Here is an 18,209-nt window from a genome sequence, read left to right on the forward strand (position 1 = left end):
GGTTGAACTGTTCTGGAACAGTGTTGTAAATACAACTTAACCACTGATTTCTAGTTCTGTCCTCTTTTGGAAGACCAAACAAAGTAGTTTCGCTTTCACAACGAAACACACAGCGACTCCACAACATGGCAGTGGCGGCAACAGCAAGAATTAAAGTTACGCCTTCTTTTTTTGCATGAACACTTAGGCGGCATTATGCAAATCTTCTCACATCGTGATGTAGACATGTGGGGGCGTGTTAGAACGAGCTGTTTTAGGTAGGTGTGGTTGACTCTTAACTTTTATAAAGAATATCTCTTTGGATTTGAGACTTTAGTCTTTGCAACTTTACAGATCTTCTTTATGCCCCAAGAGCTTGTAACACTCCAAAGAGAAAGGAAAAATTTAAATCGCATCATATGACTCCTTAAATTTTTTTATTACTATTTATAATCTATCAGATTTAAATTACATTTTCAGTTCCAGGTTTGAAATGTAGACAGTGAATTAAATTGTATCACACACATTTTTTTATGTCTTTTATTTTTATAAATTTAATGCAGAATTAATGACTTTATGTAGACTTTCGTTAATAAAAACACAACATTTGTTTTGGGAGTTCAAAATAGTTGCTTGTCTAAATTGTCATGTATTTTTACTTTCCATGTCTGTTCATAAATGTTGTGCACTGTTCCAAACTATAATTATAGCTACTCAATTATAAACGCTGTCATAATGTAATGTTTTTGTGTTCTTTGTGTCCATAGCAGTGTGTTTCTGTGTCCTCTTTGTAGCTGAACTGCGTATAATTATGATTCTCAGACTCATTGTGCATTTCCTGTTTCAGAAACCATATGCGTGTCAGATCCCAGGCTGCACTAAACGCTATACAGACCCCAGTTCCCTCCGCAAGCATGTGAAGATCCACTCCGCCAAAGAGCAGCAGGTGCGTAGGAAGGTAAGGGTAAAAACGTAATATCTCTCTCTCTCTCTTTTAGAATTGTCTCTGTTCAAATCATCTCATCAGCACATCAGAGTACAATTAGCTTTTTGGCTCTTGCCATCAGCCTTGAGAAACATTTCTAGCAGATATTTTTCATGGTCAATTGTGTCTTTTTCACGGCTTGATGCAGTTGGTTCTACTTAGGTTTGTCTTTGAAAATCATTTCCCCAACAATAGATCAACTCTGACCACATTTCAGCATCTACATTGTGAAGAGTGCATTCCTCATTAAAGTGGGTAATTATAAGCAGAATGGCCTCATTGTTGCACTGGTCTAAACGACAGCTGACTGATGCGTTCTTCTTGCTTGCCGTTGTAAGCGGAAACACATGTGAGCGTGTACCATTGTTAATAAGCTGTGCAGCGCTATACCCCAGTGGCCAGATGTTGTGAGCTGATGTCAAACAAACACTCCCACTCCATCTATCGCGAGCGACGCCTGTTATAGCACGCTGCGAATGGCTGGGACGATTTCAACCAAGATCTCAAATGAAAAACGTGCGGTTTGTGCTCTTTTGCCAGTTTGCGTGTAATTAAAATGTGTTTGTGTTATATCTAATTCACAAGTTTGTGAGCTTTTATTTTGAAAATTTTAATTGCAGTGGAATTAAAATAATATAACACGTTCAAGTTGCATGTCATGGCTCATTTCGCCTGTTGTTTATTGCGAGGAATCGTCTCCAGATTCAGTCCACTCATCACGAATTCATGTGACCGAAGATAATTTTCCAGTTAAACATAATTCCATGCTACAATCCGAGCTTTCAAAGTCAGTCTAAAAGTCCTAAACACATATGACTCCCCAAACTCTAAACAAATGTCGCATATAACGCATGATTACTGCCAGACCTTGAGAAGGGAAAAATCAGCCTTGCAATCTAATCTCACCAGCAAAAGATACCCCTCCACCTCTCTGTAGCTGGTAGAGTGGCGTCCCAACCTGTACTCGGGGCGATGTGTATGTTGGGGTATGTCTTTCCCCTCATCCCCTCATGTTTCCAATCAAAGGTTCCTGTTTGCGGTGAAAAATCGTTCCTCTCTAAGCTTGTCATTTCCTTTGCTGGCTGGTGTGGGATGTCACCACTGACTGATGTGTTTTTTTAGTATTATTATTATTTAAGACTTTTGTTTGGGCCCAGTTCATTTCATACAAGTGCGACTCTTTTCATTTCTTCTTTCACACTATCACACTCTGGAACAGACGTTCCACATGTTTTTAATGTGCATTCCTCCTTTCAACATTCTATTTTTATTGCTTAGTCTTTTAATTGCTTATATTTTTTATTGACAGCTAAGGGCCTGCCCCCATTTAGAATCAGAAGCTCTGAGCGAATGTTTGTCAATCCAGCATCTTCATGGCCCCGCCCCTTCCCAGCATCCACACTGTCCTGCCACCGCATTCAGGCTTCAAAAAGGACGTGAAAGCACCATTAAAGTATCATAAATGTGATCCATGTGACTATATTCTGGTCTTCTGAAACCAGATGATGTTTTTTTTTGAGAAACAGACTGAAATGTACGTTTTTATTTACTGATAAACGCAACATGTAAAATCAACCATCTTCCCAAACCTATAAGAAATATATTGTAATAATAATAATTATTATTATTATTATTATTTTTCTATTATTTAATTATGTGATGTATTATTATTTTTATTTAATAATAACAACAACAAAATAATAATAATTATGATTATGATTAATTAATAATTATTATTACTACTAAATAAAATATCAAACAAAAATAATAGACAATCTTATTATTTTATTGTCATTTTGTTATATAGTCAAAAGTTGTGCATATCTACAAACAAGCACAGCATACGTATACGATTTTTATCACATTTTAAAATGCAATTCATGTCAGAAGAATCACAATTCCATTTTTTTCTCCAAATTGTACAGCCTTACCTCCAGAGAGTTGTTAGCCACAGTTGTCAGTGATTATTGACATGAATTTCAGTCTGTTTCTCACACATCATGTCTAAAACACAGCATATTTGACCATCTTTACTATGCCTTTGCTTTTTTTCCCCAGCATGTTTTAGTCTCTTTAATTGTAATTGCACAGAAAGTCTTCAAAATTTCATTTTTAGAATTCTGTGGAAGAACGTTTGTTGTACAGGTTTTGAATGACATGAGCGTAAATGAGAGAATTTAGATTTTTGTGTGAACTATTCCTTTAAGAGCAGAAATTCAGGCAAGAGAAAGGTAGAACAGACCCTAAATGTCCGTGTGAGAGTAATTTGAAGGACAATTGCAGAACTCCCCATCATTAAAGCATCCTTGTACAAAACACACTTTGCAGTGCAACAGCTTAAATCACCGCCAACGTGTGCCAGGGAAAAATAGACATCCTGGCTTGCACCGTCTCTCTCATTCGCTCGGTTCAAAGGGGATAAGTTGTTGCTTCAATGTGCAAATGTCTTTAGCCTGAAGGACCTGTTATGTTACTGTGGCTGTTTGTTCTTGTTTAGAGGAGAAGTTGTGGTTGGGTCTGGCCAAGATGCCTGCATTTAATGTTCCTGATGTTTCTACCTCTCCCTATGCTTTGTTCCGGGGCCAGTAGAAAAAGTAAAGCAAAGTGGAGTGGTACCTCTGTCATTTTGTAATTTGCACGTATAAAGTGCATTCTAGTCCTCTGTTGTGTCTTTGTGTAGGTTTGCGTTTGGTTGCTCCATACAATTTTATGCAATTTCTGTGGCTGCTTGAACGTATGCTAATCATGCCATAATTATATGCTGTGAGAAGGTTGGTTATGGATTCTTCAACACTAACAATCGCATCCAAAATAAAAGTTTTTGTTTACATAATATATGTATGTGTGCTGTGTATATTTATTATTTATATATAAATACACACACATGCATGTACAGTATGTATTTCAGATAAATATGTCATGTTTATATATTAAATATGTTTATTTATAATATAAATTATATTAATATAAATATAGACATGGAAACACATGTAAATATTTTCAAAATATATACTGTATGTGTGTGTATATACATAATAAATATACACAGAACACGCACATATATTATGCAAGCAAAAACTACTGTTATTTCCATTATAAACTGCGGATGAAGTTGATGCGTCCGCTGTTTTTCGCTTCAAGGTTATGTGTCCTTGGCTAAAGATCCAGCCTACCTGTTCCTTTCATTTCAATACAAGTAGCTTCAAGTAGATCTGTCTCTACTTATTAGTTCTGCCATTCCATTAAAATTGAACCGATCTCTCAAAGATGTTACGTTCAAAACAGCAACAGTCAATCAAATCCATTCCGCACGGCAACATCAATCATGTACAGTAAATTGCTAACAGCACAGAACAGGAACATTTCATTTCATCCAAAAGGGCCGTGGTTGTCATCCAAAAGGGAGTTTGTGTTGTCATAACAAGTGCTTGTTGCCATTAAGGGCTGTTTTGTGGAGATTTAATTTGGTCAATGTGCCGTTCTTGAGGGCTCCTTGAGGTTTATCAAGCATGTTTTGCGCATTAGTTTTGTTTGTCTTCCAGGCCTGTACGCCGGCTCCAGCACGACACACAATGGAGCCCCACTTGAGTTGCTCTCTTCTGGACCTGACCTGCCCCCCAGGCAGCCCCGCCTGGACCGCGACATTGGCAGCCCCCACCATCTCTCCCCGCTGTCTGGCCTCGAGAACACCCGAGAAGGGTGAGTACCTAACCCTCCGAGCGTCACGTTTACTCCCAGTTGCTCTGACATACACGCAGGGTGGATAAGATCAGTGTAGATGACGTCAGAATGGATGAAGGTTGTCATCACAGTAACAGATATCACTGTAGGCATAGTTACACACACTGTTATATCTCTAAAAGATATCTCCTTTTGACCAAAGTTGGCATTTCATGGATCCTTTGAGGAAAAGGCAATCCCACCCTGCATTGCGATATGCTCTGTGAACAATCTGAGATGTCTGACGAAATGAGAAATTAATGATGATGAAATGTTGTACTTTAGTCTAATTAAAAAGTAATTATATAATGATTCACTCAGTAGTCACTTGTTTCATCCTGAATGAATCATTGTTTCAGTGAATCAGTTGAGTGAATTTGACTCACTCATAATGACAATCAGTTGTTTCTCTCTGGGAAAAATCAGTGGCTGAATTCAGAAGAGCACACTAGCACACTACTCTAACTGTTTTTGCCATTAAACATATAGCACAAACACTGAATAGAATGCTGAATTAAGCCATTGTTTTTGAATGAATCATTAAGTTAATGATTCATTGGTTCACTCTTAAAGATAGACTTGTTTCAATCTAGCATGAATAAGTGGTTTTGAACTAGTCACTGAGTAAATTATTTATTGACTCACTTCTAAAGATTTTCACTTGTTTCATTCCTGAATGAATCTGTGTTTCGGAATGAATCGTTTGAATCATTTATAAAGCCAGGGTCACTTTTTTCTTTTGGAATGAATCAGTGGCTGAATACAGAATAGGATACTAGCATACAACAACTCTTACTATTTTTGCCATATAAAGACATAGTTCAAATAGTACAAATAGTAGTAGTATGCTAGTATGCTTTTCTGAATGCATCTACTGTTTTGGATCAATTTCTGAATAAATCAGATTGCCGGTGTTGCATACCGGTCACTGCACCTAAATAATACCTATAGGGTCCTGCTTAAAGGGATGTAGTAGTCAGCCTAAGATGCCTGTCAGTTAATACAAACAATTGTCCAACCGCATGGCGGTAGGTTGCTTTGTGAGAGTGGAAACTCTAAATGGAAATAAATGGATTATACTTAACTGAAGCATATTGACTGGATGGATACTGGCTGGCACAGCCCTAGTACAAATACTAAGTAGTATGCTGAATTATGTTTTTGAATGAATCGGTAATGATTCATTGATTTCAGTCTGGCATGAATTAGTCATTTTGAATTAATCATTGAGTAAATTATTAATAGACTCACGAAGATTTTCACTTGTTTCATTCCTGAATGAATGCATGTTTTTGAATGATTCATTTGAATAAATACGGGTCACTTTTTTCTTTCTGGAATGAATCCGTGGCTGAATTCAGAATATAATGCTAGCATAAAATCTTACAATTTTTTCCATATAAAGATATAATACAAATAGTAAGTAGGTCACTAGTATGTGTTTTTTTCTGAATTCAGACATGATTTATGTTTTTGATAAATTCCTGAATAAATCAGTAATTTGAATGAGTCATTGAGTAAATGATTAATTGACTCGCTCATAACTTTTTCTGGTATAAATCAGTGTTTTGAACTAAATGGTTGAAGGAATGATTTACTGACTCACTCATAAAGACAGTCACTTCTTTCAATCCTGAATGAATCTGTTTTAGAATGAATCAGATGTGTTGATTCATTGACTGGCTTGTAAAGACAATCATTTGTCGCCACTTACTGGTATAACAATGTAACTAGCAGAAAGAGTCTCTGAAAAATACACCTGAATAATAACCAGCTATTAAAAAAAAAAAATCTAATAACTGCGAAATGCACATGTGTGCTTTTTGATGTCATCAAATTGCTTCGGAATAACTAATCACATCCGGGATCTTGTTACTATTGCAATGCTGCAAGGTTTTTCTCATAACAGATTTTCTTTGGTAATGTGTGCTGTCTAATGTGTTTTTCACTGTGTTTAGGAACCATATTGATTTAGGGGCCTGGATTTATTTACCATCCAAAGCACCACCGGCAGATTTTTCCCTTGTCCATACAGAGCGTTTGTTTTCATTGTAACACGCTCCTAAAACACACACCCTATGATGCATTTGATGCGTGCGGCTGTGCTCTTCCCTTGCTCTGGCTTCAGTGTGTATTTATCCAGCAAATCTAGATTAAACCAATGTCACCCTAACACAACATAAACCAACTCTGTGCTCTTGGCTTCAGTTTGGAGGTGTCAGTGCTGTGTAATTAAAGCAGGACCGTGTTCCCAAAAAAGATTTTCGAGTACACCTCTGTTACTCTCTGTCCTCAACACTCTTAAAAATAAATGTGCTTCACGATGCCATAGAATAACCTTTTTGTCTAAATGGTTCCATAAAGAACCTTTAACATCTGAAGAGCCTTTCGGTGTCACGAAAGGTTCTTTGTGGCGAAAGAAGGTTCTTCAGATTATAAAAAGGTAAGAAAGAGATGGTTCTTTAAAGAACCTTTGACTGAATGGTTCTTTGTAGAACCAGAAATGGCTCTTCTATGGCATCGCTGTGAAGAACCTTTTAAGTACCTTTATTTTTAAGAGTGCAGCTGTGTTTAGTGTTCTGGAACACTCAGAGGACGAATACAATGAAGCCTAATATGTCCCTAACAGAACTGAGGCATGTTTCCCATTAAAAACCATGATTTCCCTCTGGACCAGCCAAGTCCAGAGCTGCAAATCCAATGTGTCATCAAGACGTGCAATGTGTATAGTGACAAACAGAGATGCTGGAAGTGAGAAAGAGAAAAGGAGAAAAAAAATAGAACAGATCTGTTCTTTCAAAGCATCTGATTTAAATGGGATTTTTCTGTTCTTTATCATAGTTAAACAAAAGCAAAAGTGCAGTGTTAAGTAAATTAACTAATTTCACCCACATCTTAGAACAGAAACTTATTCAAGAGCTTGTAAACAACATGGCCCTATTGAAACAATAATGAGCTATACTCTTATTCTTTTTCTCTTCCTGTTTGCTCAACTGGTTGAGCATCGTGCTAACAACGCCAAGGTTGTGGGTTTGATTCCCAGGGAAAACAAAAACATGATGCACTGTTAATGTGTGTAAATATATATTTTTTGAGCTTGAAATTTCAATCAAAGTGACGTTTTCATTAGCATAAGACCATTGGATACATCAATTTCTAGCAAAAGTACTCCAACATCCATAAAATGTGTCCAGACTGCAGTGAGTTGTCATGTTCTTTAAAACCTTTTTGGAAGGTGAGCTGTTTTTCCAAGTCACGTAAAGAACGCAAAAAAAGTTCAAGAAAATTAGCGAGCCATTTTAAAGCTCCACAAACAATTACTGCTACTTGGAGAGGAATGAGAGCTGAATGAAACCAGCTCAGAGGATACGTGTGTAACTCTATATGCTATTGCACTGAAGGTCACGATGACATATTCGAGCGTACGGAGGACTCTGCTATTCACTGATGCTGAAGGTTTAAGTCTGCGAAAATGTAAGATTATACACACCTTTCACACAAAGCATGAGATGAAGGTGGACATGAACTTTTTTTGGAAGTAATGAGCATATGTTGAGCTTGAAATTTAGTATTTTATCAACCTAGTAAGTCTAGTGTCAGCTGTAATATTATAACTTCCCCATACAGTCGCGCTGACAACGCAGTGTTAAGAAAATGTCCGTCTTCTTGTTTGCGGAAGTCATTAGAGTTGGGGTTCCCGATTAGAAATGTACACACACATATAGCACGCTTTATGCCATCCATCTAACGCCACATCTCTGCCAGGACCTACAACTAACCAGGTATGAAACGTCTACTTACATTTGAAGATGGAGCATTTTGATTTACATGTTTAAAGCCTAGAGTATACACTTGGCTGCCAAAGTCAACAGCAGCTGCCGCTCTTTTTTTCCCCAAATGGTTTAGCAGGACGTTAAACATTTTGACAAAATTATCTAACTTGCTTGACTCCACTGCTGCAGCCTCTGACCTCATTGCTAAATGTGTTTACCCTGGCTGAAATGGCCCATTTAGACTCCTTTTACTTCGCAAATACTAGTGTCATTTTCTGAAGCTAATATTAAAAAATATGCCAGTGAAAATACATCTAGCGGTCTCCGTTGTGTGAAGTTTGAGATGGAGGGAGGCAGAAGGGCCGAGGGGCTTAATGGGTGGCACTGGCACCTCAACGGCTTCATTTACGTGCTTTGTAGGTGACAGTTTTACAGTAAAATTAGGAATAGCCGATCCTGGTGTACCTTAATGGTAATGAGAAACAGGTTTGTATTAACGAGAGGATATAAAATTTTTTATATTTTTTATTGGAGTACGTTTATATTCACTACTGTTCAAAAATTTGGGGTTGGATTGTTTCTGAAAGAAGTCTTTTATGCTCGCCAAAGCTGCAATAATTTTTGCCAAAAATATGGAAAAACAGTAATACTGTAAAATATTATTATATTGCTCAAGAAAAATTTCTTATTATTATCAATGTTGAAAACATATATATTTTTATTTTTTTTATATTTTTTGTGGAAACCATGATGCACTACCATTCAAATGTTTAGGTTAAGAAAGATTAAAAAAAATAAATAAATGTAATAATTTTATTTATAAAGTGTCAGCAAAGACATTTATAATGTTACAAAAAATTAATTAAAAAAAATTAATAATAAAAAATAAATGCACTTTCCCCCCCTTTTTATCCATCAAAGAATCCTGAAAAATATACAGTATATCATGGTTTTCACAAAATATAATTAAAACAAATTAGCAGCAAAAACTGTTTTCAATACTGATAATAAGAACAATTATTAATAACTGAGCATCAGATTAGCATATTAGAAGGATTTCTGAAGGATCATTTGACCCTGAAAACCTTTTAATTTTTGTCATGACAGAAATAAAAGACAATTTAGAATATATTAAAATATATAACAGTTAGTTATAATATCACACAATACTACAGTTTTTACTGTATTTTTATTAAATAAATTGGTAAGAGACTTATTTCAAAAACTTTAAGAAAATCCTAGTAATTCTAAACTTTTGACTAACATTACATATATTTAGTCTCATAAAAGTCTGATTCACGAGTTCACACTTACATATAATAAACAGAGTAAAGGTTATGCGTATTTTGCTTAAGAGTTGCATTTGTGCTTGTTTTGTAGCCAGGATTACTATCATTAGAGCACTGACAAAAAGAATATGGCACATTCTGCCATGTTTAATATTTACATGCCATGCTAATGGAATGCAAATTTTTGTCATGGATCAAAGATCAATGACTGCAGTCATTTTGCCCCCCACCCCCCACACCCCCCCCCCCCCCCCCCCACAGGTTAGGATAGAAATAGTTGTAAGTGCGGAGAAGGGGTAGTGGAGGGATGCTGGAAAACTGTCAAGGAACAGAGGTAGGTCTGCTGTGTATACGTATATAAACCTCTTATCTTGTTAATTAGGTTGATTACTGATTGTGCTCCTCTTGTGTTAATTAGGTTAATTATCTGAACATGCTCCTCCTGAACTTTGTTAATAAAACATAATTTAGTGTCATAAAATATAGTCATAAAGAATAAAATTCCATGAACTTGAGTCCATTTCAGCAGGTTTCAGTATCACCCGCTGATCTAAACGGTAGCAATACTATTACATTGTATCTTAAACTAATTTCCCCGCTTGACTGCGTATTGAGCGTTTGAGCACTTTAGCTTTTGAGTGTTTAGAAGCAAGCAATAGGCTTGGATCAGTAAGGGCCTGATCTCTCACGAGTGGCTTTAGTTTGCTAACCAGAACCAGAAAGGTTCCCACTGACCCGTGCCAAGTCAGCGGCCACTTGGTTCTTCAATCAGAAGAGCTTACCGTGAGACACCGGGGATATCCACGCTCTCTCATGCACGCCATCTCCCAGCGGAGCACAACCTGACAGGTGAGACAAGACAAACTGAGAACAGAGCACTCTTCTTCATGAATCTTCTTTCAAAAAGGATGTGGGGGAAAAAAACTCCATCTTGATCTATTTTGTCTCCAGCCAACTCCTGGAGGATTTGTGTTTGAGCATAAGGACTCCCTCACCCCTCAAAGCAGCACCTCTGTTGCACAATTTGTAAGGTCTTTGACCCCTCTAACAGGGCTTAAACTGGAACGTGACACTACGACTGAGCTTTTCATGAACCTCGCAGTCTGCATTTAATAACATTATTATTCCATCATCCAAAATGTAACTTTTCAATGTGTGTCACCAGTGTCAACTTAACTTCAAACCCCCAGTGGTTCGTCCACATTAATGTTATTTTTTTTTTGTGGTCAAAGTTGCTATGTCCCATTTAGACAGTAGTTCTTTGATCCTTTTGGTGGTAACTTTCTGAGCCAGACGTAAAGTAACTATGTTCTTTAACATGGAGCACGTCCCGTTCACTGAATCATGTCTGCTGTGCTGAGTAAGGACTTACTCATGTCAACTGAGCGATGCTCTGGGATATTCACACATGTTCCCATGAAGTCACATTCACTGAATCACAGTCAGCATTAAACACTTTGCCTTTATTACTCAATCTGCTACTTTGAAGAAATACCATTTGTAAACACTTTGTTCACAAGCAAACTATTAAGGGTTAGGTCATTATGCTTTGAAGTTCCTGAAGTCGACTCATCATCATTGCCTTTTTTAAGATAGATAGTAGACCAAAGTTTCCTATCCCATCACTCCTGACTCAAAATAACCAGTTTAGAAGGCTCAAAAATCAGTCAAAAGTACAATTTTGCATTACTCAATTCCCCATCTTGCTGATTCTGAATGGAGGATATGGCTATATTTTGTTGAATTACTGCTGCTGCGATCAATAGAAAATGTAAATAAACATCTAATTTAAATGAAAATGTATTTATTTAAAATTTCTGGAAGTTTATTTTAATTCCCAATTGGCATGTTTTTGCCAAAATAACGCCAAAATAATGATAGGTACTGTGTATCATATTATATATATATATATAGAGAGAGTTTGAGTTTGATTGACAGGCAGTCTGACAAATCATAATGCATAAAATCTAAAAAGTGTGCATTATAGTTAACACCTGTACAGTTTCATGAATGCAAGTCATTCTCCTCAAATGCTATTGAAGTTAGAAAAGTGTATACCAATGTCGTATGTATCTTTAGAGACGGTCCCTAAATTTGAACGTCCAACATCAAGCCAACTTTATGCCAGCCCAGTCGCCGAATCGGCCATTTCGTCAGACAAACAAACCAGACAGGAGTAGATTAAAGGGGTCATATGACATTGCTAAAAAATAACATTATTTTGTGTATTTGGTGTAATGAAATGTGTTTATGCAGTTTAAGGTTCAAAAAACATTATTTTCCACATACTGTACATTATTGTTTCTCCTCTATGCCCCGCCTTTCTGAAACGCGTCGATTTTTACAAAGCTCATCGTTCTGAAAAGCGAGGTGTGCTGTGATTGGCCAGCTATCTAGTGCGTTGTGATTGGCTGAATACCTCAAGTGTGTGACGGAAATGTTACGCCCCTTACCATACTGTGATGCCGTGTCCCAGTGCGACGAAATGAGGCATTTGTAGCATCCATTGGGGACATAATTACTGATTATAATGACTTATACTGTCTTTTTACGCGTTGCGTTGCATCGCGCCACGTAAACTTAAAACAATGTCTGCATTTGTGATCGGAGAAAGAACAAACAACTAGCACTGCTCTACACTGGTCAAAACTCACGTTTGAATAGTCAGTGGCAAATCCTTTAAATATGAAAGCGTACTTACATGTTTCGAGTCAGCATTATTTGTCAGAACACCGGCATTGTATGCTACTCTCCCAGGAAACAGTCCTTGTCCTCTATAAAATGCGCTGCACACATCTGAATATTTGGTTTGAACTGTTCTGGGACAGCGTGTGTAAATACAACTTAACCACTGATGTCTAGTCGTGTCCTCTTTTGGAAGGCCAAACAAAGTAGTTTCGCTTTCACAACGAAACACACAGGGTCTCCACGACATGGCGGCAGCAACAATACTACAGCGAGAATCAAAGTTACGCCTTCTTTCTTTGCCTGAACATTTGGGCGGCATTATGCAAATCTTCCCACACCGTGACGTAGACATGTGGGGGCGTGTTTAAATGAGGCGTTTTAGGAGGGCGTGGACGAGTCTTAACTTTTATAAAGAATAACTCTTTGGGTTTGAGACTTTAGTCTTTGCAACTTTAGGGATCTTATCCATTCACGAACAGCTTGTAACACTCCAAAGAGAAAGGAAAACTTGAAATCGCATCATATGACCCCTTTAATGTGGGTGGACTTAAACATTAAAAAATGGTGTGTATTGACGTCTTTCCGCGGTTGAAACAAGACACCTTCTGATGTTCATTCATGTTTACTCCATACTATAACTAGTAAATATGAAAAAAATCTGTTCACGTGCTGAGGCGCTAAAGCGATCTGTCACGACACATTAAAGAGCCAAACGGTATTTATAGTTTGAATTTCTTATAAAATGACACAATTTGTAAGCTGAGACTTTTTCATACCAAAAATAACCTGTTCTGTCTTGTCTGTCGTCACGGTGTCAGTTTCCTCTTTGCTCCGTGATTGTATTTTTCACTGTGTGAAGGGGCCGCGGGTCTTTGCAAAGGGTCAGTTGTGCTGCCTAATATTTTCATGGAAACATTTATACCTTTTTTCAGGATTCTTTGATGAATAGAATGTAAAAAAAGAACAGCATTTATTTGAAACAGAAATGTTTTATAACAGTGTAAAAGTCGTACAGCATCAACTGTACTTTTCTTTCCTGGTTTACATCCAGTTCGACTTAAGTGTCATACTTGAACAAGCCAAATGCTTTTCTATCACTTTTGAAGATTAGATGAACATCAACTTTTGAATGATCCGTAGGTCAGCAGCCATACAAGCTCTTATGACGTGAGACACAGGCTGTATAGTCACAAAAAGAGCCTGCGAAGGTGAAAGCAGATGATCAGTGAAGGTAAATACTGAAGGGAGAGATTAATCTTGCATATGAAAGATTCCCCTCATTCCTGGAGCCTTAGCGAGCTGCAGCTGGCAGTGATTATAGCATGATTCACTTTAGCTGCACATAGAGGCTGCTTGTTAAAATATGAACAGTATAACTGTTTCCTGAGCTTGTGCTGACAGCATCTCCCAGAGGGAATGCTGCCGCCGTGCTCTCCGCAGAAACACATGGCCGTACGTCAGATACATAGCCAGCGACTAGATCCGAACAGCTTTCCTGCATACGAACACAGGCTAGCCTTCTAACTCTAATTCCTAAATGTATATTTGCTGCATGCCTTGTGAAATATGTTAGCAACGCTTTTGAGGACATGGCTGTTTGAGAAGAGCCCCATGAACTCATGGGGTTACATCCGAGCACAGTTAAAAAGTTTTTTTTATGCACTTGTGATGAAACCGAGTCCTTGGAATGTAAATTTGGCTAAGAGTGAAAAACGACATAATGGTCTAACAGATGTAACATCCAAGGAAGTCCTTATCAGATTCTGGGCAAATGAACGATGGGAAATATCACTCCCACATGAGGCCTGAAACATAAATAAAAAAAGAATGATCAGCTCATTGGAGTCCAAATTTTACATTAGCGCTTCGCTAGGTCTTAACTCTGTGGATGATAGTACAAAAGGCAATTTAAATGCAATTTATAATGTGTCTGTTTAAATGTACATGCTCTAAATGTGCATGTAAGGTTTCCTTTGTTTAAAAAAGTGTTACTCGTAGCAATAGTTTTTGTTTTTTAATGTTTAAAATCACTCACATGAGATCATATCACTGGCCTAATTAACACTAATTTATTTATGTTTTTTGTAGTTTGTGTGGGACATATCAAAGGATCAAATATCAATTAACAAACATTTGCTGCTTGCTGCTGGGTTGCACACAATATTGGTGGAGGGACATTCTCATTCAAGAGCATTTGATTGGACAAAAATTGGTGCAGTGCAGGATGAGTCATCAATGTTTTTGCTTCATTTTTCCAGACAAGAAAGATTGTAAATAATAATGTGTACAATACCATTCAAAAGTTTGGGGTCGGTAAGATTTTTAATGTTTTGGAAAGAAGCCTCTTATGGTCATCAAGGCTGCTTTTATTTGATCAAAAATACAGTAAAAACAGTAATATTGTGAAATATTATTGCAGTTTAAAATAAATGTTTTCTACTTGAATATATTTTCAAATGTAATTTATTCTTGTGATGGCAAAACTGAATATTCAGCAGTCATTATTCCAGTCTTCAGTGTCACATGATCCTTCAGAAATCATTCTGCTGATTTGGTGCTTAAGAAACATTTCTTATTATTAGCAATATTGACAACAGTTGTGTTGCTTAATATTTTTGTGGAAACTACGATACATTTTTTTTTAGATTTCTTTGATAAATTCAAAAGAACAGCATTTATATGTCTCTACTGTCATTTTCGCTACATTTACTGTGTAATTACAGAATAGAAGTATTAATTTTGTTTAAAAAACATCTTTGAACCGTAGTGTTTATCTTCTAAAAGTGAATTTGATCAGTATTTGGGAGTAGACTAGCTTATACAGTGAATGTGTTTTAGCAAAGAGTGCCATGGAAAAAGCTATAAAATCCTAATATTTATTCTACGAGGTCTTTAATATTTAAGAAAGAAAAGTAAACATGTTTCTAAATACTGATCTCATATATCGTTAGGGAGAATGAACAGTCCCTCCATATCTTACATTATAACTGCATATGTCCTCATAATATCTCTCCATGACTAGCATCTGTTTGTTATACTTCTGTTTAAACAGGCGATTCTTTGAGTTAGTTTTTGTTCTCTGTTCATTTCTGAAATTCAGTATATGACTCTTTGATGTGTGCACTAAAGGCAGAGAGCCTTGACTTAGGGGGCAGGAACGACTTCACAGGGCCATTGGGTTGGCACTCCGCGTCTCGCTGGAACTTGGTTTTGCATATTTGAAGACTTGCTTGTGACAGCTGCATCTAATGGCACTAACAAAGCCTTTATTTGTTCCATTGTGTGCAAGCTATCATAACTTCCCCAAAGCCATCACTGTGTACAGTAAGTCAGGAGCATGTTATGTATAAGTGGCATCTGGAGTGAAGAACGGGCTTGTACTCAATCAAAACCAGGCTCTTGACTTTCCATTATAACGAGAATTGGAAAAGGATAAAGCATGTTAGAGTAAATAAAAAATAAATGAATGAAATAAATAAATAATGTTTCACTTTAGGCTATGTGACTCTTTTTCTGAGGTAATCCTCTCAGATCTTTCTCAGAGTTAAAGGTAGGATGGGGTGAGGCTATAAAGTTGCTATAAAGTAATATTCACAGGACTCGTATAAATTATATTCTCTATATGAAATTTTATAGCATTGTTTTGGCCTGCTTATCTTCCACCATTAATCTTAATAGTTAACGCTCACTTTCTCTCTTCCAGGTTATCCGGAGCTTTGCTGTCTCCAGGGATCAGTCTCCTGAAGGCCGCCACGTCTCCTCCACCAACACTAGAGAAGCAACAGAACTCCTCCTCCAGCCAGCAACACCTCCACACTCACCAGAAACCCTACACCGCCTTTCACAACCTGCCTTCAAGTGAGGGTACGAGACCTTCTGTGTTTGTTTGCTCTGGTTTTATTGGGTGGTAGTCTTCACACACATCAAAAGTCCAGCACTTCCTTCAGGCTGATTTAAAACTCACTGTGGAAAAAAAAGAAGTATTTTTCGAAGTAAATAAAAGAAAACACCGGATTACATTTTACAAGAAAATACTACTTCAGTCTTTCTACTTCTAAATTTGTATTCAGTGTGTTACTTTCCATTTCTTTGAAACAATTTTCACTTAGAAATTGTTAGTAAATTTCACAAATAATTTCAGAGTAAACCCTACACCAACATTTTTTCAATGTGGATATTAAACTAGATTTTTCCATTCTTTGTGGTGGTCACCACGATGATTTTTGGGTGTTGTGGTTGGTTGCCAGGGTGTTGTTATTTGCTTTCTAAGTTATTCAGAATGTTTTTTTTAATGTGTTGCTAAGTTGTTCTGAGTGTTTGTTAGGTAGTTGCTCACTGGCCCAAATTAAAAGAGCCCACTGCAAAGTCGCTAAAATCATTTTAGTCCCTCAGATACCACTTTCAGTAGTCTATGGGATTTTTGTTTGTCTGCTTTATTGTTCAGTATGATTGCTTAGAAAAGTAATAGTACACATCTCTTCAAGAAGCCACATAACCTAACACAAATCTGAGCAATAAGATGAGGTAATAAAAGGTGAAGTCAGCATTAAAAGGAAATTGCTTTTGATTTGTCTTTCCTTAACTATTTTAACCCTGTAAAGCCTTATGCAATAGCCAGAAATTTTTTTTTAATTTAATATTTTATTGAACTTTCATACAAAAGCAAAAAAGAAGAATATCATATTTGATACATCAGGTTTTATAGTTGATATTGTATGATACAGTATATAGGATATATGGAGCTCATACTCAAGGAGGAAAAAAACACCTGTTTTATTCAGAGGCCCAAACTGAGCAAAAATATGCAATTTGTTCGTTGCGGATATGTATATGGTGAAGAGTAAGATGAAATTCTGATTGCTTGTAAATCAATGAGATCTTTAACAGTATAGCAGACTATTTGCATCCAATTCATATATATGTATAAATATCAGTTGTCATAATATGACTTGGTAAGATGATATTAAAATGCTGGGTTTTATGATCAAAGCCCTGTAGTTTTTATTGTAGGGCAAACATCTGATGCAGTGCAATACAGTGATGATTAAGAGATGAACCAATGAACATTCTTCAAAAGTCTGATGTAGCATATTTGATACTCCCATTTTAACATGCTTTTTCTAAAAACTGAAGAAGTTGCTTCCCTCCAGTAAGTGTTCATATGTCACATCTGACACAGTAGGCTTTATGGGGTTAAAATTATGTGCACCGATACAGTAATTTACAGCCCACTGCAAAGTCGCTAAAATCATTTTAGTCCCTCAGATACCACTTTCAGTAGTCTATGGGATTTTTGTTTGTCTGCTTTATTGTTCAGTATGATTGCTTAGAAAAGTAATAGTACACATCTCTTCAAGAAGCCACATAACCTAACACAAATCTGAGCAATAAGATGAGGTAATAAAAGGTGAAGTCAGCATTAAAAGGAAATTGCTTTTGATTTGTCTTTCCTTAACTATTTTAACCCTGTAAAGCCTTATGCAATAGCCAGAAAAAAATGAATTTAATATTTTATTGAACTTTCATACAAAAGCAAAAAAAGAAGAGTATCATATTTGATACATCAGGTTTTATAGTTGATATTGTATGATACAGTATATAGGATATATGGAGCTCATACTCAAGGAGGAAAAAAACACCTGTTTTATTCAGAGGCCCAAACTGAGCAAAAATATTCAATTTGTTCGTTGCGGATATGTATATGGTAAAGAGTCAGATGAAATTCTGATTGCTTGTAAATCAATGAGATATTTAACAGTATAGCAGACTATTTGC

The 18,209-nt window shown here is 36.7% G+C and overlaps 1 protein-coding gene across 1 annotated transcript in view; it reads left to right on the plus strand.

Moving 5' to 3' along the window:
* Positions 1-18,209, plus strand: part of glis1b (GLIS family zinc finger 1b) — a 75,511-nt gene that overhangs the window by 53,741 nt on the left and 3,561 nt on the right. The window contains 4 exon segments of the mRNA XM_016272965.1: positions 827-937; positions 2,274-2,451; positions 4,507-4,663; positions 16,138-16,298. Coding sequence (XP_016128451.1) covers positions 827-937; positions 2,274-2,451; positions 4,507-4,663; positions 16,138-16,298 — 607 coding nt within the window.

The sequence above is a fragment of the Sinocyclocheilus grahami genome, unplaced genomic scaffold (genome assembly GCF_001515645.1).
Source record: "Sinocyclocheilus grahami isolate Dianchi unplaced genomic scaffold, SAMN03320097.WGS_v1.1 scaffold75.1, whole genome shotgun sequence".
Taxonomy (NCBI): Eukaryota; Metazoa; Chordata; class Actinopteri; order Cypriniformes; family Cyprinidae; genus Sinocyclocheilus; species Sinocyclocheilus grahami.